Source organism: Onthophagus taurus, chromosome 1 (genome assembly GCF_036711975.1).
Source record: "Onthophagus taurus isolate NC chromosome 1, IU_Otau_3.0, whole genome shotgun sequence".
Classification (NCBI taxonomy): domain Eukaryota; kingdom Metazoa; phylum Arthropoda; class Insecta; order Coleoptera; family Scarabaeidae; genus Onthophagus; species Onthophagus taurus.
The window spans coordinates 23,808,078-23,830,209 of record NC_091966.1 but is presented as its reverse complement, the minus strand read 5'-3'; the positions used below and the strand labels follow the sequence as shown (position 1 = coordinate 23,830,209).

The 22,132-nt window shown below is 33.3% G+C and overlaps 2 protein-coding genes across 2 annotated transcripts in view; one reads left to right on the top strand and one right to left on the bottom strand.

Annotated features, from left to right (window-relative positions):
- The window catches only part of LOC111429562 (uncharacterized), a 122,263-nt gene that overhangs the window by 86,741 nt on the left and 13,390 nt on the right, over positions 1-22,132 (top strand). The gene's annotated exons all lie outside the window — the stretch shown is intronic.
- LOC111429557 (tubulin alpha-1 chain-like) lies at positions 940-2,574 on the bottom strand. Its single transcript, XM_023065499.2, has 2 exons — positions 2,483-2,574; positions 940-2,429 (listed from the first exon to the last, which is right to left on the bottom strand). The coding sequence occupies exons 1-2, from the start codon at positions 2,483-2,485 to the stop codon at positions 1,080-1,082; spliced, it is 1,353 nt and encodes a 450-aa protein (XP_022921267.2). The 5' UTR covers positions 2,486-2,574; the 3' UTR covers positions 940-1,079.

Here is a 22,132-nt window from a genome sequence, read left to right as displayed (position 1 = left end):
TATCGGTGCTACAAATTGTTTCGGAAACCAACATAAACACTTGACGTCGTGCCTGAAGAAGGAAACTGTTGGTTTCCGAAACAATTTGTAGCACCGATATATAAATAAAAACAAACATTTTTATCGTATTTAAGATTTTTATTTACTTTATGAAACTTACGATGAACCTGGATTCTACCATTGCTAAATCTAGTAAAATAAGTTATTACCGAATATCCGAACAACCCTCAACTTTGCTCACAAGTACTATTAAACTTTCATTAATAAAATTGTTATTGAGAAGTCTGCTCGTCTCTAAGATTTATCCAAATTTTATAAGAGGGATATTGGTCTGCAGTAACTCGAGATGAAAACAGAACTCGTACTAAACCCATAAAGCCGTGCAAACTTTTTGACTTTAAATTTGTTAGGGTGTTTACTATCAGATTTTCAGAGGTCTCATAGACATAGTGGCAGTGCAACTGTTCTGATTACATTTCTTCTGATTCACTTTCTGACTATTCAAATTCCAGTAAACTATGAAGTTCCCTTGCTACTTAGTTATTATCAGTAAATTTGATAAGGTTGTTAACAAGTTATAATTCATGTCTTACTTGCCGTCTCTATACCAGAGACCTCATGAAACTTCGGCTGTACTGCATTGAGTAACGGTCTGTTATGTCAGTATAAAAAATCATTATAAAAGGGTTTATATACATATATTTAAGTAGTTATTAGGAATCAATTTCTCAATACTAATATATCATCTATCAGAATTTGTAAGTCATACTTATGTTTATTTTCGTAATACATAAACAACTCATCAGTTTCCTGATTTTAAAGCTCGTTACTACCATCTTCTAGTTAAGCTATCTAAGGGATTCTTACCACGGTTACGGCTTGACTAGTGGGTTTATTAAAAAATTAAATTATGAAAACGCATAATAAATAAAGGATAAATTAAATTTCAGCGTTTATTATAACAAATTTATAATTTAAACATAAACGATATCATTTGCTTATTATTAACAATGAAACTATTAATAAATAACTACAAGATCAAGGATCAAATAGAATGGAAATTAAACTCTAACATTATTTTAATATTCATCACCTCCTTCTTCTTCACCATCGGCGGAATCCACACCAATCTCTTCGAAATCTTTTTCTAAAGCCGCCATATCTTCGCGGGCTTCAGAAAATTCACCTTCTTCCATGCCTTCACCCACGTACCAATGAACAAAAGCTCGTTTAGCATACATCAAGTCAAATTTATGATCTAAACGAGCCCAAGCTTCAGCAATAGCCGTGGTATTAGACAACATGCACACCGCACGTTGAACTTTAGCTAAATCACCACCTGGAACAACCGTTGGCGGTTGGTAATTAATACCAACCTTAAATCCAGTTGGGCACCAATCGACAAACTGAATTGTTCTTTTAGTTTTAATAGATGCAATGGCGGCATTGACATCTTTCGGAACCACATCACCACGAAACAACATGCAACATGCCATATATTTTCCGTGTCTTGGGTCGCATTTAACCATTTGATTTGCTGGTTCAAAACAAGCATTAGTAATTTCGGCCACTGACAGTTGTTCGTGATAGGCTTTTTCGGCTGAAACAACTGGAGCGTATGTTGCTAAAGGAAAATGGATGCGCGGATAAGGCACTAAATTTGTTTGAAACTCTGTAATATCCACGTTAAGAGCGCCATCGAATCTTAAAGATGCTGTAATCGAAGAAACGATTTGAGCGATCAATCTGTTTAGATTGGTGTAGGTTGGTCGTTCTATATCCAAATTACGCCGACAAATATCATAGATAGCTTCATTATCTACCATAAATGCGCAGTCCGAGTGTTCTAATGTAGTATGGGTAGTTAAAATTGAATTATAAGGTTCCACAACGGCAGTTGCAATTTGGGGAGCCGGATAAATAGCAAATTCCAATTTTGATTTTTTTCCATAATCAACGGATAGTCGTTCCATTAAAAGAGAAGTAAATCCGGACCCAGTTCCTCCACCGAATGAGTGGAAAATCAAAAAGCCCTGTAATCCGGTACATTGATCAGCTAATTTACGAATGCGATCCAACACCAAATCCACAATTTCTTTTCCAATTGTGTAATGTCCACGAGCATAATTATTAGCCGCATCTTCTTTACCGGTTAATAATTGTTCTGGATGGAAAAGCTGCCGATAGGTTCCCGTTCGTACTTCATCGACCACAGTTGGTTCGAGATCGATGAAAACTGCTCGTGGAACATGTTTTCCAGCACCGGTTTCACTGAAGAAAGTATTGAAGCTATCGTCTCCTCCGCCAATAGTTTTGTCAGATGGCATTTGACCATCGGGTTGAATGCCATGTTCTAAACAGTACAATTCCCAGCAAGCGTTACCAATTTGTACGCCTGCTTGTCCAACATGAACTGAGATACATTCACGCTAAACAGAAAATAAATGTAAAGTGACACGAAGTAAAATTAAGATTTTCTTACCATCTTTTATAGATTTCTGGTTCCTTTTTTAGAAGATGCAAAAGAATATCAACGTATCTTGTTGAATAAGTATTTGGTATATTGGTGGTTTGAGTGCAGAAAGTAAATATGACCGGAATGACACGGGCAATATTTAGATTAAAGATTCTGAATGTGTCATGACAACGATAGCTGTTTTTTCGATTTTTCCATATTTCAATCTATAATAACAACTTACATACTAGATTTACATATTTTACTAACTTCATAAAAACATAATAATAATAAAGAATTATAATTGAAATCCATTTCACCAGTAGTATAGTTAGGAGAAAGATATAAAAAAAGGTGCTTATGTACCTTTTAGCTGTGCTTTGATTAAAATATAAATTAGTGCGACTAGATGGCTATTTGCCATCTTCAGAGACTATCAAAAATTCAATTATCGAGATCTTGATGATTATTAATAATAAATAAATGCAATAAGATTAAAATAAATTATTTTAAATTACGTACACAGTTATAATGTAAAATGAGAAATTGATATTTTAATCTCCTTTTTGAATTTTTGATAGTCTCTGAAGATGGTAAACAGCCGAAACTAGTTGGACTAATTTATATTTTAATTAAAGACCATATAAAAGTACAAAAAAACCTTTTTTTTATATTTTTCTCGTAATAACGACAAATTAAAAATGAAAGAAAAATATTTATTAAAAAGAAATTGTTTGCAATGATCTATAAAAACGTTAGTGGTAAACAGATTTATCCCATCGATCGTTATTACCGAACTTACAAGCTTGAAATACCAAAGATTACCCAAATTTTATGTTTTAATATTAGACCTATTATTATATTATTATATTCAATTTAAAAACTGTGACTGTATTTATTGTGCATAAAAATATTAAAAATTTAAAATATTAAAAACGATTTCATAAAATAAAATTAATTAATGTTATTTTAGAAAAGATTATTTAGCAAGTTTGTCAACCTGGTTAATCCTATACTTTCCTGTTATAATATTAAATCTAGCAACAATAGAGAAAATCATATCAGCTGAATTAAAGAAAGGAGATATTAAAACGAAAATAATCAAATTATATTAGAAACAACTTTACGGTTTGTTGTATAATTCGTGAAAGTGTACTTATTAACGTGACCAGCAGTAATAAATTTTCAATCTAACTGTCAGTGTACCTGCATTTAAATTAATACCGGTGTAATTACAACTTTTATCAATTACTCGATGTGAAAATGCGGGCGAAGTCACTTTCTTTTAACCACTAAATGATTATAACAAATTTATCATAGTGATTTAATTTTTTATACGTAATATAGGTATTTTTTTATTGTTTTGCTTAAGTAATTAAAATAAATGCTATAATAGTATTGTAAATTATTAAACATTCATGTTAATTACTGTTACGTGATTAGTATGAGTTTGAATAGTAATTTTATAACGTCATAAATCACTAGTAGTTTTTGGGATTTCTAGCTACTTTTTGGTGAAATGATATTAGAATTGAAATCCATCTCGGGTATTACTAATTGATGAAAGGGGAAATTTTCTCTTTGCTGTTTAACTCTCCTATAGGCATTATTAAATAATTTTCTAATATCGTTTTTAATGAGATTAATGTTAACAGTATCCGCATATAATAGTAATTCCATTGTTGATGCCTAAGAATAGATATAAGTGAACTGTCACTGTTTCCAGACTAGTAATTGCGAAATGAGTTTCTGATATACAAGTAATATCGACATTGTAAGAACTTGTAAGAAGACATAAACGCTATTAGTTGTCTTGGCGTTTTAATACCATTGGCATTGAAGTTATTATATTATGTTATATGTGATAAATTAAAGGAGTTTTTAGGGACATCGAGATTTGTAGGGAGTATTTCATTGAGAAAGTACAATGTATAATTTGATTTTTGGCTGACAATTTTTACACATTTCACATTTTTTGTTACAATTAATGGAGTTTCAATCGAGGATTTGTTTGTGTTTGCAGGTTATTCTTGCTTTGGGCAGATTGATTAAATGAAACGGTGAGAGTTGCCGTTGATTGTTGATTTTTCTGTTAAATATCTGTATGGACTTTATATCCTTTGTAGTTGGTGGGATGTGCTTCTCCGTTAGTTGCATATTTAAAAAGATTTTTTGTCTTTTTGCATTGGCCATGATTTAGTTCTTCAGCACATTTAACGCATTTAAACTTGAGTGAGCAATAATTTTTTGTATCTATAACATTGACAATTGAAAAAAAAAGCATTGTAGAATGTTCTGTGATTTCTTCCTTGGATCAGTGTTGACGATTGCAGTACAAATTTCTTTAATTTTATTACTACTTTATTAATTTCGTTACTTTTATACTACTTTCTAGTTTTCTGTAGGTTTAATAAACGGATCACTGTTATCATTGGTGGCCTATGGAAAAAGCAGTTCCCCTTTGATTTTGTTTTATATGATTGGAAGAGAACCGTTATAAAGAACTATAGCTAGAGTTCTTTTTGACGGTTCTTGAATCTTGAAACTGTGGAATCTTAATTTATTTTCAGTATAATATTTACAGTATGATGGTGTTATAAGTGTAACCACACAAATATCAGCAACCACACTTGTCTGGGATTTAACTTCACATAGGTCGTTAATATGTAAAAAGAGTATTACCGCATTACGAAAGTATAGTAAGATAAGCCTTGCCCACAAGTACTATGGAACTTTCATTAATTGTTACTGAGAAGTTTGCTCTTCTCTAAGAAGTCGTTTTGTTGCTCAATTACATGTTCAAAGATTTATCAAGATTTTATAAGAGGGATATTGGCCTGTAGTTGCTCGATTCGTCTCTATTTAATTTGATGAAAACAGAACTCGCACTGAACCCATAAATCCGTGGAAAGTTTATTGACTTTAAATTTGTTAGGGTGTTTACCCTCAGATTCAGATGTTAGTCTTATAAACTTAGTGACTATGCAACTGTTCTCGTTACATTTCTTCTGATTCAATTTCTGACTATTCAAATTCCAACTGCAGTAAAGTATAAAGTTCCCTTGCTACTTAGTTATTACCAGTAAATTTGGCACGATTGTTAACAAATTATATCATTGTCTTATTTGCCATCTCTATACTAGAGACCTCATGATAGAAATCTCGGCTGTGCAGCAATTGAGTAACATCTGTTATGTCAGTATAAGAAGTCATTATAAATGGGATTATAACAGTGTGTTATCAGCTGTCAACAAATTATCAAAGCTACCACTACATATTAAGATAATTAACGATAACACAGCTCTACAACAAACAAATTTTTTTTTGTTGCCCTGGATATCTTTTCAAATTTTTATGTTTTCAAGTGTCTAAATTACGAGTATATTCATGAAAGTGCTGAATGTGCTCTTGTTTTTTTATGATTTTTACATATCTTATATTTTGAACAATTATCGACTTGTTAGTAATAAAATTTATTTTCCCCAGTCATGATTAGGCTTCTGCGCAACTTTTTCGCGCTTACAAATATCACGTGATCCCCGCTCTCAGACCCCTTGCTCCGCAGAACAGCTGAGATCTCAGTTATTTGACAATATTGAAGTACTTACACGTGAATCTAGATAAGTGTCGTGTGTTAATATTTTGTTTCAATTACTGAAAGTCCATTCTAATATATTTGTCTTATCTTTTAAAACATGAGTTCGTCACGAAGAAAGTGTAGATATAGTAGTGATTTATTTTGTCATATTTGCGGTGTTTATATAACAAAAAAACAAAAAAGAACTATCACAGACTTTGTCGAGGAGGCTTATGCTGAATATTTCGGTTTTAAAATGAACAAACTAGATAAATCATGAGTTCCTCATAAAGTTTGTAAGTCCTGTGTTGAGTCTTTACGGTTGTGGAAAAAAGGAGAACGTTCTGTATTAGACTTTGGTAGTCCTATGATCTGGAAGGAGCCTAAAAATCATTTCGATGATTGTTAGTTTTGCGTAGTAGATGCTAAAGGTTTTAATCGAAATCAAACGTGAAGATATCCAGACTTACAGTCTACAAAATGTCCTGTTCTACACAGTGAAAATCTCCCTCGGCCTATTTACGTTTCAAAAGTAATTCGTATGCCCTCAGAAACAATAATGTTGCCAAATTCACAGAAATCGGGACAGTCAACCAGTGGAAATGAATTCTCAAAATGAACTCAGTGATTTAATACGTGATCTCAATTTATCAAAACAAGGATCAGAACTGTTAGCCTCAAGATTGAAAGAAAAAAATTTATTGGCTCCAACAGTAACAATTACAACATAGAAAACGCGAGAAAGTGAGTTATTACAATTTTTTAGTGAAAATGAAGGACTGGTGTACTGTAATGATATCGCGAAGCTGCTTCTAGACATGGGTTTAAAAGAATACAAACCTACTGACAAGGGAAGTGTCACAACTGTGTCTCACCGATTTCGATGCAATTTGGTACAGTCATAGAATGGGCCAAAATAAGGTTCGCACATTTTTTTATACGTGCGGTAAAAGCCCCTGGGGCGAGTTATAGGGGTTGAAAGTTTGGAGAAAAAGTACGTTTTCACTTATATTTTGAAAACGAAAAGTGCTATCAAAATTTGGTAAATTGTAACTGATATTCATTTTAAAAGAGCTTTCTTTTGATGTGTCACACATATAGCAGAGGGTTAAAAAGGGCGAACTACCCCTATTTTTTTGGAATTATTTAAAAACCACCCTATCGATTTTGGCGGCATTAAGTATACTTCTAGTGCGTTCAAAAATATTAGTTAAGGGTTTTTTCCCATTCGCCCTAGATCAACCCCAGCGAAGTTACGGGGGTTAACATGTAAGCACTTTTCGTAAGAATGATGTGATAAAATTGTCAGGTATTTTGAAAATACTTTAAACAAAACCGTAAATTAGTCGCACAATAAAATGTTTAGTGTAAAATAAGGCATAATACACCATATAGGGGTTGTTGGGGTTATCCACCCCCTTAAAAATTAATTCTATCCCGGGCGTTATTTGTCGATTACGGCGAAATTTGGTACTGTGTTTGTTTTATATTTGAAGTAAAAATTTTTGAAAATGGTTATAAGGGTTACAAATTAGGGGTAGTTTTTTGTTTATACCTCGAAGATGAAAACTGCCATCGTAACTGTGGTATTGTTTTTTAAAAATCTATCTATCGATGTTCCACGAGGTAAACTACCCTCATTTTCTTTAAATAATAAATATAAAACTACTAGATAAATAAGATATTTTATTTATTTATGAGTTAAAAAGCAACTGACAAAAAAAATAGTTCAATATACCAAAGAAGTTTATTCTACATTACTAATTGACGTTTTTTATGTATTATATTAATTTTCAATATTAAATTTATTTTTATTCTACGTAGTGTTGGCAAAAATGAAAGTCGTGGAAAAAATGTTTTAAACATAAGGATTTTTTACACCATGCACATGTTATGACCGCTATATCCCCACAGATATCACACGTTGGCTTCTCACTCGAAAAGCAAACTTCCACGGGATTTTCAAAATGGTCTGGTCTCTCCTCTATATAGCCACTTGCAAACCATGCGTATTTAAAAACATTTATAAACCGAGGGGAAGCCAACTGGTTATGCGTCAACGATTGCAATTTTAATATGTTATCCCTCTGATGTAAATTGACATCATACTGGTAAAGAATAATCTGATCAGAGAATCTTCTAATAAAATTTTTCCATATTCTGAAACCAAATACATCTAGGGGCTGTATTTGACCTGTTGTCCCTGCAGGTATAGATAAATGTTTAAAATTAGTACCTGATGGAGTTATTTCACTAATAACTTCAGGACAATGGCCACTCCAAGAATCTAATAATAATAATGATTTAGAACCAGTATTTGGAAAATATACATTTTGAAGCCAATTTTTCATGTGTTCTGAAGTTAACTTTCCAGATTTTGATGCCAAAACGTATATATTGTCTGCTTTAAACATTGTATTTGCTACCCTCGGTCCAAAGCTGCCAGAGGGTTCTTTTAAAACAATAAAAAGTGGAGAAAGAAGTTTCCCATCAGCAGATATTACGGGTTGAATTGTGTAACTGTGCGTTGTAGATGACACCGACTGGACCACACTTTCTACGGTTTTAACTCCTAAATCGCTTAATGTTCTTCCCGAATGGAATTCCAAGTTAAAACCGCTCTGATCCGAATTGTAGGTGTTTTCAGGTCCATATATTTGGATTTGTAGCTTTGCCTCTTTAACGAAATCTTTTGCTAAAGTTTTTACTCGATCAACATTTCCAATTTGTTTTTGGGATAGAAATTTTGTTATTTTTCGGCTTACTAACCGATTTGCTTTCTTAAAACGTTGCACCCAGCTATGAGATGCTTTGAACAGTTGAGGAGATAAATTCTTTTCATTTCTAGCTTGTATAGCCCATCTGCGTATATCAATATCATGTAGTGGCAATTTATTATCTACGGCGGCTCTCGCTTGATTAATTACAAATTCGGTAATTTCTGCTAATTTTTCTTTGTATGTCCCTCTTTCTTCAATATATTTAGACCATCTGTGCAATTGGGTCTTTGACGTTACTTTTCGGTATTTGTTTTTTACGGTTTCTAGTTTCAAATAACCTTTCTTCCCACTTGTCCAGTAATTTACCGCCTCTAATTTGTACTCGTAGTCGATGTCATCCTTCAATGGACAATGAGCATCAGTATCTTCTACAAACCTGTCAGTTGTATCCTGGTCTTCAATAATTTGCTGACCGTCATTGATGCCATTGGATGAATCGAAAATTAATACAGTTTCGTCTTCAATTTGCATATTGTAGTCTTCCATACTTTCCATTAAAATACGCTGTATATTTTCTTTTAAACTAACTTCTGCTTCATTTACAGGAGTCTGGGGAATATTCATAACAGTAAAAACTGTCATTAGCAAATTTAAAACGTTTATTGGGTTTATTGTAACCATTGCTTCTGTCAGTTGCTCTGAAACTAAAATCTACCCACTGGGCACACGTTCTTTTATACTAGAAAAAACTATTTTGAGAAATGACCTTTAGCAAGCGGCACTAAAAAAACAAATATTGTGCCAAAATTTTTTTGGTAGGTGTATTTTTGGCAACATTATGTAGAATAAAAATAAACTAATAAACTATATAAAACAAACACAGTACCAAATTTCGCCGTAATCAACAAGTAATGCCCGGGATAGAATTAATTTTTAAGGGGGTGGTTAACCCCAACCACCCCTAAATGGTGTATTATGCCTTATTTTACATTAAACATTTTATTGTGCGACTAATTTACGGTTTTGTTAAAGTATTTTCAAAATACCTGACAATTTTATCACATCATTCTTACGAAAAGTGGTTACATGTTAACCCCCGTAACTTCGCTGGGGATGATCTAGAGCGAATGGGAAAAAACCCTTAACTAATATTTTTGAACGTGCTGGAAGTATACTTAATGCCGCCAAAATCGATAGGGTGGTTTTTAAATAATTCCAAAAAAATAGGGGTAGTTCGCCCTTCTTAACCCTCTGGTATATGTGTGATACATCAAAAGAAAGCTCTTTTAAAATGAATATCAGTTACAATTTACCAAATTTTGATAGCACTTTTCATTTTTAAAATATAAGTGAAAACGTACTTTTTCTCCAAACTTTCAACCCCTATAACTCGCCCCAGGGGCTTTTACCGCACGTATAAAAAAATGTACGAACCTTATTTTGGCCCATTCTATGACTGTACCAAATTGCATCGAAATCGGTGAGACACAGTTGTGACACTTCCCTTGTGAGTGGCGCCTTTTTATTGACAGTTGTAAAAGAAGCTTAAAATGCGTCTTACTGCATAATGGAAATAAATTTGCATCAATTCCAATTGCCCATTCAACAAAACTCAAAGAAGAATATGAAAATGTAAAATTAGTTTAAAAAAAAAATTAATTACTCGGAGCATCAATAGTCGATCTGTGTGGATTTGAAAATGGTTAATTTTTTACTTGGTCAACAAAGTGGATACACGAAATACCCTTGCTTCATTTGTATGTGGGACAGTAAAGCAAAGTAACTTCATTGGGAACAAGATGTTTGGCCTGTAAGAAATTCTTTAACTGTCGGTAAAGCAGATGTAATAAGGGAGCCGTTTGTGAGCAGAGACAAAATCATACTTCCACCATTACATATTAAGTTAGGAATGATAAAGCAATTTGTAAAAGCGTTGGACAAAGAAGAGATTGAGATTGTTTTATTTGCATTTGCAGAAAATTTCCGAAGCTTAGTATGGAAAAGTTGAAAGGTGGAACATTTGATGGTCTTCAAATACGGCAATTGATGAAAGACACAGATTTTATTAAAGTTGTAACTGTTCCTGAAAGTAAAGCTTGGAAAAGTTTTGTGTTGGTAGTCGAAAATTTCCTAGATAACCATAAAGCACCAAATTATGAAGGAATTGTACAAAATATGCTTACAAACTTTCAGACTCTAGGAGCAAATATGAGTAAATCTTCTTCTTTGAGAGATCTTTATAAATTTCCGGATAATTTAGGAAATTATAGTGGGGAACAGGGAGAGCGATTCAACCAGGATCTAAAAGTGATGGAGGAAAGGTATCACTGTCGATGGGATTGTCACATGATGGCAGATTACTGCTGGTCTTTAAAAAGGATTGTCCCCTGAAAAATTATAAAAGAAAAGCTCATAAAAGGTGTTTTATGGAAATATAACATATGTTTTCAACATGTTCCTCTCTATTTACTTCGATGTACCCTAATTTTTCAAAATAATACTGACATTATAAATATATCTGTTATTTTATTTCTTGTTTTCCTATTTTTGTAATGTAAAGTGAAAATAAAGATTTAAAAAAAACGAGAGCAAATCTTACAAAATCATTGATAGTTTCATGAATTGTGAGCATAAATATATCCAAAATCAATCTTATATCTAGGTCAACAAAACCACTTACCACAGTGTATATTTAAGTAGTTATTCGGAATACCAGTCTCTAGATCTGTTCGGTTAATATTTATATCATCTATCAGAATTTGTAAGTCATACTTATAATGTTTATTTTCGTAATACACAAACAACTCATCAGTAAATCGTTTAGAACAAACGTTATGTCTTTTATATAAGACCAATCATTGTATATCCCTCCAACAGAAGCCCAAGAGTTCTTCGGCAATGCTGTAGTAATCAAAAGGCGAAATTAATTCAGAGATATTGCCGTTTTATAAATTGAAAAGCCTTAATCTCATAACCAGATGTTTTTTTATAGAAGCATGCATTTCAATTTTAGAAGTGTTGCATTCAAAAAGATGCTTTTCAGTATTTCGTAACTTTCCATATTATTACTTTGTTTGTTAGAAGCGTTATCTAAGAAGCATTGTTGTGCCTCGAGCACGCTAAAGATCTGTTAAGATATTCGCCTAATATTGGATAACAGTTTAAATAAGCCAACCAATCAGGTTTTTTTCTGATGTAACTTACTTAACATCTTTACTTAATATAGCTTAATAAAATGGATGTATTATCAGAAAGTTCTTCATATTGTACTATTGCTTTAAATAAAACTTGAACTAAATCGAAGTCATTCAAATCAGCACTTAAGTTACGATATTTGTTTTCTTTGTCTTCAGCTAATGAAGTGTTAGATAATTTAAGTGTGCTGATTGAATTAAGTAAAAATTACTAACGTGTCAGAGACACACTAGATTTTTTTGGGTTTGTCCGTTAATGAATAACTACGTTTATTGTATTTTGTGCCTTGAATCGAATGAGTGATTGAATCTTGCTATCGAAAATTCAATCACCATTTATTGTATGAGCAACTAAGGATATGTACGATACTATAGAATTTGATCTCCAACAGTGTTCCGTTATTGTACGAAACGTCGTATATAAGTTTGGTTTATTAACTTTAGGATTAGAAAGGGTCTCAAGTAAACATAACGGATCTGTGGAGAAGCGTAATGTTAACAAGACACCTTCTACAAATGAAAATTATATTCATCAAACGGTATGCAAAACCAAACGTCAATTGGCTTGGGAATTTTTACCAGGAAAAAATCAATCCTATTTGTTCGGGTTAAAGGAAGTTGTTCCATACGTATTTTATATACTAAGAAAATAAAGCGTTACCAATGCAGAAGAAATCACATAAATTTGAAACAATTTTAAGTTACAATTAAACAAAGTTAGCAGTCAAAGCTATACTATTACGTTCAACGAATAACTAGAAAAGGGAATAAATTCGCACATAATGTATAACTGAAAGAGCAAATAATTACTTTACCAATGATTATTCGAGATTTTTGCAAATTTTCTTAGCCTATTATATAGCCTATTGAAGGAGAAACGTCTGAAACACGAAGATGTAAATTGTGTGAAAATACAAATACTACAATATTAAGCAAATATACCAAGCGCAAAATTACTTATAAAGCTTTTCCCATCCAAACGACTTCTTTTACAAACAGTAAATCCTTACCACGAGGATTGTTTATTAGCTTAATTGTGCGTGCAATAAATCACAGTATTTATTGGAAACCACATTGACGAAATAGAATCTGCGAAATTTTAAATTAATAATAAATTTATATCTCACAAAAATTCTACACGTAATATACCAAGTAGTAACTAAACACAGCTTGTATAGGCAGTACGAAATCTCGTTAAATCGATAAATCGTTGATACAAATTTTGATGTTTGTCTACTATATCAATCGACATAGAAGTTTGAAAATCTTCGTAATATGTACACAAAAAAGGATACAAATGATAAATTCGAGCTCTACAACAAGAAGAATTAAGGAACATTACAAGAAGTAAATGGGAGGGGTGGATCAAGTAAATAGATTGACAGTTATCTATGTGGGATAATAGTCGAATCACGGGTGGTTTTTTGTAACAATCTTTAATGTACGTCAATACACAACAATAAGTTTCACAAAATATAGTGAATTCTTGAATAATTACACAACACGTTTTTTATCTAACAACAAATATTGTCTTTTTTACTAGCCTCCTATATTGACGGATATCCTACATCTATGAAGTCACAGAAGATCCAAAAAGTAGGGCCACTGGTTCTTTTGTGGCTTATTGCACATAACTGTTGTGAAACTTTAAACCAATACTGTAGCGATTGCAATTTTTTCGCGGTTATGTTGCTTTAACTGTTGGATGGAGAATTAAAAATCTTGTTCAACGGTGTAGCTAAGTAAAAAGTGTCAGTTTTAGCGTTTATACTGTTTTGGCTGGGCAGCGTCGATATGCAAAGTGTAACCAGTAAACGACGTTATCCTAAAATTACTAATATTTTTCTTAAAGAAGAGCTTCAAATAGAAGAAATACAAATTCTTACAAACTTATATGATTATTTTTATTCAACTAAATTATTTTGATTTTTTTTTCCGTTTTTGTACCAAATTTGTGCAAGCGTGTTCGAATGTGTGATAGTAATGGACTGTAGATAACTTAGTACTTTGGTGAAGAAACAAAAAATCTAAACCAAAAAAGTAAACAATATCATAAGATCTGTCTGAAGATTGAATATTAAATAAGATTCAAAACAGTTCATCAAATAATATTGGAAGAGGTCATCATTGCAATACAAAAGGAAAGACACAGCGCAATGTAAAAATTAGTACGCAACAAAACGAAAAAATTAAATCAACTTAAATAAAATAGTGATAAATATCATGATGTAAGACTCTAAACCTCAAAGATACGATGTTGAAAATCATTGAATGTTGAAATCATTCCTTTACTCAGGTTTAGGACGTGGGATTTGTAATACAGTACGGACAAGCCAAGATATTACAATTAATACCACATAAATACAAAGTTGGGAATCACTTTGGTGTGTCTGAAGCAAACTTAGAACGCAGAATTTGTGATATAACCTGATTAAACCGAGTTCACTTGCAACCGAGGCACTACAATTAATATCATGTCGATACAGGATTAGAAATAATTTTGTCTAACAAATAATACCACATTGACACAACATTGTAGACTATTTTACTATGACTCTATCAAACTTACAATAGAGAAATGTGACATTTCTTGGCTACCGTAAGGCTGCGACGTTACCATATTGATATAAAATTAGAGATCATTTTGCTGTGTCTTGATGAACTTTTAATGGAATTTGTGACAAGACATGATTAATCACTTGCAGCCATCAATGAGCAAATCCCCGTATATTGAAATTTGGGTATATACCCAAAGTTTGCACCCGGTATGTACCTAATGGGTAAATACCGGGTATATTGCAATTTGGGTAAATACCATGTACCCGGTATATACTCAAGTAAATTACTTTGTTAATTTAAGGTAAAAGTGACTGAATAAATCGAAATAAAAAGCACAAAATAATAAACGAATGTTAAAACATTTATTTTAATTTTCTAACAATGAGTCTGATTTCATGTCCATAAGACTCGTCACAACATCATTACCTTCACTTTCTCGTCGTTCACCTTCGTTAGTTGTACTGCAACTACTGCAAGTAGAAGCGGAACTTTCAAACTCTTGGTCAACAATATCAGCAGTTGAAGTTGAAGGAAGTTGTGCAGAATATGAAGTACTTGGTTTTGGTTGTTGTTCCGATTTATTGGATTCGAAATTGATTTTCCAATTGTGAGATATGTACGTAATCTTTCCAGCTCTTTCGGTTGTCAATCTGTTTCTTCTTTTATGATGAATGAACGAAAAAGTTTTAAATGATCTTTCAGTTTCGGCTGATAAAACTGGAGCAGTTAGAATTCTTATTGCAACTTTTTATAATGACATTGTACCACACAGTCCTCTCCACCAAGAAACTGGAGATGTAGAGTGGGTACAACTCCAAAGGAAGTTTTTAGACCATAATTTGTGTTTTGAGCGGTAATGTGCTAAATCCGTCATAACATTATCCAGAGAATCAACGTTCATATCCGCGGATACTTTGTATATGAACTCCATTGCATCAATTTGTTGTTCTGGAGTAAGTTTTGAACCCTGATTTAATGGATCTGGTAATGCAGCTGCAAAATGGAGTGGCTTTAAAGCACGTTTCTCTTATCAAATGACTGCAAAATATTAGCGATCTCATTTTCATTCAAATTCATGCCACTTTCGGAAAGATTTTCTCTTAAAGTTACTTCAACATCTGACATATATTCATAAACCTTGTGAACAATACAGTCTTGTGTTTGAAATTTTTCTAAACATTCCACAATTTGTTTCAGTATTCGAACAATCGTATCAATTTTAGGCCAAAATGTTAGATCATCTAATAAGTTTCTTTTCATATCTGCTGGTAGCACTTCTTATGATTCTTCTTTTACAGCCAGATGCTGAAGAGACATTTTTGATTTTTTAAAAGACTCGAGACAGGCCAGAGAACTACCCCAACGTGTTACACCATGCAATTTTAACGAAATATTCAGTTTCCTGTTTTTATTAATTTGTATGAATAAAGCATTCAAAACATGCACGGTTTTTTATTTTTTTGTGCAATTGCAGTTAAATTGTCCATAAATTCCTGAATAGAGTTACATTTTAGTATATGTCGGTAAAGTAAATGAAAAGTGTAAGCCCTATCACACAAAAAAATTTTTCAGGTCCATATTTTTGAATCACCTCGCTTAATTTTTCAGACAAATATTCTGCGGTGTGCCTTAGTATTTACAAAATTCAGAAAAATAGGTTCTGGTTTTGTTACTATGAAGTGGATGATGGCTTCATTCCTAATATTGCTCCACACATCACATTGCAGGTTAAGGTTATCTGAATTTTGTAGTTCTAATTCTAATTCACGTTTTAATAAAGCATACTGATTATCTAGATACGTTGTTGAAATAGACTTTCGTGAAGGTAATATATAAGCTGGTCTTAATGTATTAAAAAACTTTTCCACAGAGGATGCTCTACGATGGAGAAGGATGTTCCGGATGCAAAAATAGCTGTGGCCAGCTTACTATTCAAGTTTTCCTAACAATATAATAATGAACTATGTTTATGATTCTTCATTTTGTTTACGTTGATGAATTTATATTTAGCTTTTTTTTCATCGAACAAATCTCAAATTTTATGTCTTGGCTTTCCCATACTCTATATATAGATTTCTGTAATAGATAACAATAAAAAAAATTTATATAACCGTTTTTACCTTTACGCTAAGTCTAATAGAAATCGAAGCAAAGGGGGTGTCCAAAACCAAAAAGTTTCAAAATTTCCTTGTATTTCAAAAACTAGGAACGCTATGATTTTTTTTCAGTGGTATTTTTGTTTTATGAGAAATTAACAATGGAATGCGAAACTCTCATCGCTTTATCTCTAATAATAACGGTACATTTTTCTTGCAAATACGGGGTATTTGCAACAAAAATGTACATTTACTTTTTTAGTAACAAATAATTAGTAAGCACTTACCTCTATAATACCATATATGTATATCAGCAGCGTCACAAAGAATCCCCAGCCACAACAACAAAACCACTAAAGAATCAAACATCAAACATATATAAAAGGTTACAAAACCACCAGTCAACTCAACAAATGAACGAATACTAACCACTAAATTTTATCGAAAACACGTCGCGACGACGGCGCGATTTAGGGGAATACCCTAATTTTATAAGACGATTCCCCGGCGACCAGATGGTAAATACCTGGTATATGTACAATATTCCCCAAATAAGCATATACCCTACACCTTGTAGGTATATACCCAAATTCTATTTCTATTCTATTTCCTATTGGGTATTTACCCACCGCCCATCACTGCTTGCATCAGCTGAGGCACAACATTGGAAATCATATTATTGAGTTTCGGTCAAATTTAGAATGGGAGATTTATGACACCGACTCATTAAGCAAAGGCCGCTTGCTTGTAGACCAATTTGTTGCATGTCAGTCAAATTTTTAATGAAGGATGTGTGACATCGCCTAATTAAGCCGAGTTTGATTGCGGTCTAGTCGTTGCAATTAATGTTGTATCGATACCAAGTTGAAAACCAGTGTTGTGCATTGATCAAGTTAAGGACGTGAAATTTGATATCTCGTGAACAAGCCGAGACCAAGATATTACAATAAATACCACATTAACACAAAGTTGAGAATTATTTTGGTGTGGCTAAGGCAATCTTAGAACTTTGCGGCAAGATTGAAAATAATTTTATCATAACAATTAATATCACATTTTGTTGAATATCAACCATAAATACGATTTAGAACGAAATAAAGAAATTGCTTTAACATGCAACTTTCATTAACAACTAAATATTACGAGAAGATTAATTTTGGTCACTTTTAATTATTCAACTTTAATCAAATAAAGAAAAGTTTTAATTATCAAAAATATTTTGAGCATTCACAAAGAAACCTATAAACCGTAATTTATTGCACAGTAATTTATCATGTTAGATGTACAGACTTTTCAAAGAGATATACTTAAAGCAATAATAACAGAACCAATTTACAATTGAGATTGGGCATACATATGATATTTGAAAGAACCGTTAACATAGTTTCAAATTGCAGTCGATTTATAGAAGTGATAATTAAGTACGTGTACAATAGGTACGGTTGCACAAACAAGTGGTAGAGGTGGAATGAAAACGAGTAGTTTATATCCTTCGGTAGACACGTTACTTCGTTAACGGTAACGGTGACTAGCAATAAAAGATCTTTCTTATTCCGCCTTTGAACATCTAATAATTATTGCTTAATTGAATTTTTTATATACAAGCCTGTCGCGTATCAAAAACTGTTCCGTAATTACTTGTGAATGGTAATAAGATTTAATTGCTTCATTTTTTTAAACCTAAATCTGGTTGTTTTACCGTTAATTTGTGTGAGTAGTTCATATGAGGAAACGTAGTTTGTTTCGGTTTGATGATTCTATTAAATCAAAAAATTCGCATACACCAACATTACTATATAATAAATTTATTAAATTGCATCTCATAGATATCTTTTCTTTTATTCACAAACCATCTATGAATAGAACTTTTAAATATTCAGATTTATATATTTAAATATAAGCGCAAATTAATACTCTTATAAATAAAATTGCAATTTTACTTAATCCGCTTATGCTTCTCGCCTGAAAGTTGATATTTAACAGTTCTTAGTAATTAAAAAAGATATACTTTTTTAAGTTTTCTAGAATTACCTTCATATTAAATTCTAATTTATATAACTTCGGTTAGTCGATATGATTAAAATTTATTTTTTTTTTTTAATTTATAGTTTATCTATAATGTGAAAATTTATATGTATACGTTTTAAAATGCGGTCAAACAAAGTGGCACTTCCGATTGATAGATATTGTCTAAAAGTTAATATAGATCCACGATTTTTCTTAAATATATATTTTTTTATGAAACAACGAAACGTTCTTTATGTACTTCTTATTTGCTAGAAAGTAAACAGTTTTTTAGTTTCAGTTCAGCGGGGCAAAAACTGAAAACTGCCGCTCCCGCCCACTTATAGTTATTTTTACCTCTATCATCTATATAATTTCAGCTATCAGATGTCCACTAATTGATTGACATTTGGACATAGATTACATAGACCTTCCGGAAATAATGCATCCATCGCTGTTCTTTCTGTGTTAAGCCTATTTATTTACAGATATATAGACATGAACGTGTGGATATATATTTTATACACAGCACAGGATAGGATTTAAAATAAAAATATGTATAATAAAAATAAAAATCAAATATATTATTGCATTTGATCTATTGTATCCATTTGTATCCTATTGAGTCCAATGCTCTTAAAGAACATTAATACTTTGCTCGGTGAAAACTCATTCAGATCCTTTGGGGAGATAAACTGCGACCCAAAAATCGAGAATCTGATACTATTAATAGCAGGGCAGTGGCATAAAACATGCTCAACCGTCTCCTCGTCCTCCGCACACAGTCGGCGTTCAACATCGTCGGCTAGACCCAACAAGTTGAGGTGTGTTTTTAATCGGCAGTGCCCAGTAAAGATCCTACAGCTTTAATGCTGCTACGGGCAAGTCTTAAAATATTCTTGGGTTTGGCAGTGGTGATGTTAATAAACACCTTAGCATGTCTAATTCCAGGAGAACTGGTCCACAGTAGGCGAAGTCTCTCTTCAGCCCACAGTCCAAACCTATGTTTGGCCATCGCAAATGATACACCAACTGCTGGTTCTGGTCCCACAAAAGCTTTAGCGCTGCCCTCTCATGCTAGATCATCTGTCGCTTCATTGCCAGCAACCCCAGAGTGACCTGGGACCCAGATCAGGGAAACTCTGTTATCACAACGCAGTTTGTTTATTGATTTTTTAGAGTCATTAACCAGAGCCGACACCGTATTCACGATCTGCAGCGCCTAGAGAGCGGCTTGATCGTCTGAGAAAGATCGTACTGTCATGTTCTTCACCCCTCTCTCAAGAAGGATTTTAGCACCCATGTGAATAGCAAATACTTCCGCTAGGATTACAGTACAGTACGTACTCAGGTTGTAAGCTTGCTTAATCCGAGGTGTCTGGCAGTATACTTCTGCTCCGACCAATGGGGGTATAAATTCGCCTGATAAATTTTATCCCTCACGTGTCAAGGTGTAATTCGTCCCTCTTAATTAGTAACCATATCTCGCAAACGTACATAAGCACTGGACGCTAGAGTGTTCCATAAAAGCGCATAGTCGTGACTTGAACAGGTGCCGGAGGCTGAAGTATGATTTGTTTCTAGCTTTGATTCTTTCCTCGTTTTCCAGACCATTCTCATTGTTCTCTATTAAGAAGGATCCCAGAACTTAAATGTTGCCACGTTTTCTAATAAGTATTTGCCGACAGCGAATAGTCGCCATATCCCAGTCCTTCGTGTAAACATGAGCATTTGTCCTCTGCAGAACAAGTACACATCGTTCGCGTATGCCAGGCATTAAGTTAGATTTAATTATGTTCCTCCTTGTCGTATCCCGACACTCCTGATGACCCTTTCTACAGTCAGGTTGAATTAGGTATGAGGATGCCTGAGGTCGCGGCTCACTACAAGCTCTCCCGAGACGCTTCCACACACCTTTATCACACTTCTGGTGTTTGCCAACGTCATCCTCACCAGTCGGATAAGCTTTTCCGGTATCACGAGTATCCGGAGAATATTGATTGAGATTGTTGATCCAAGTCGATATTCTCTCAGGACTTGTTCTTCGTTTAACCCAAATGAATATTTTGTAGGCATCCCCTTAGACCTCGTTAGCGAAATTTCAATTCGTAATCAAACAACTAATTTTGATGATCTGCTGTCGAATTTACCAGTCATTAAACATCGTTTCAGTATGGAACCTGTTGTATGTAATGAGGTTCGAGATACTATTGGCTCCCTGAAGAATAAACCTTCCAAGGATGTTTATGGTCTTAATGCTGAAATTATAAAGCTAATAAAAGATGTAATAACAGTATCGCTGACAAGATTGATTAATCTATGCATGAGGGAGAATGTTTTTCCTGATGTCTTGAAGTCGGCATTGGTCATTCCGGTCTTTAAAAAAGGTGATCCTCAAGAAGTAAAGAACTATCGTCCCATTTCGCTGTTACCGATATTTTCTAAAGTTTTTGAAAGAGTCATTAAGGATAGAATTATAAATCATTTTGAAAAAAACAACATATTCACACCTAGTCAGTGTGGTTTTCGACAGAATCTCAGTACTAGGGATGCAATTGTGGATTTTGTCCGGCAGGTGGTGGATAGCTACGAAAATGGGGAATTTACATCCACAACCTTTTGTGATCTCAGTAAGGCCTTCGATTGCGTTAACCATGGTCTTTTATTAAAAAAATTGGACAAGAGGAACCCCTATAGAAATATTTTTGGGTTCTGAATAATTTTCATTGCAATAAACTACTTGCTTTCTATTAGTGAAATAAGATTTTATTACTTTCATCAAAATTATATTTGTTTGATACTAGGACAATGGTGTTTTTTCTTATTTACGTAAATGATTTGCCGAATGCTATCACTAGTGCATCGGTAATATTATACGCAGATGACACCACACTTACTAACAAAAGTACAAATTTGGTGGATGCTCTTGCCTTATCTGAGAACGCGCGATCGGAGGCTGAACAGTGGTTTGCCTGTAACAAATTAAATTTAAATAAAACCAAAAGTATGGAATCTGTTTTCACGCTTCGAAACGCTGGTGCGGACTCAGGCAGAAAACAAGTAGTGGATTTCCTGGGTGTACGTCTCGACCCTACCTTAAACTGGGAACACCACATAGATAGGTTGTGTGGACGTTTGAGTAGCAACATCTTTGTGTTGCGAATTCTAAGCAATAATGTGTCGAGGGCTGTGCTGAGATCGGCATATCATGCCTTGTGCCAGTCTGTTATGCCTTACGCGTTATTGGCGTGGGGAGGTTGCACAGAGTTTTGCAATTACAGCGACGTGCTGTGCGGGTGGTCTGTGGTCTGAGTTACAGAGATTCTTGCCGTGCTTCACTTATCAGTTATCAGATTTTAACGTTTCTCTCATTATATATTCTGGAGTGCCCTGGAGTTGTACGTACGTAAAAAAATAGGAAGATTCTCTATGCATAAGTGATGTGCACGGCTATAATACACGAAATAGTCACAAGTTAATTCCAGACTCTCTAAGTCACAAAACAGTGTCGATTTTGCTGCTCTTAA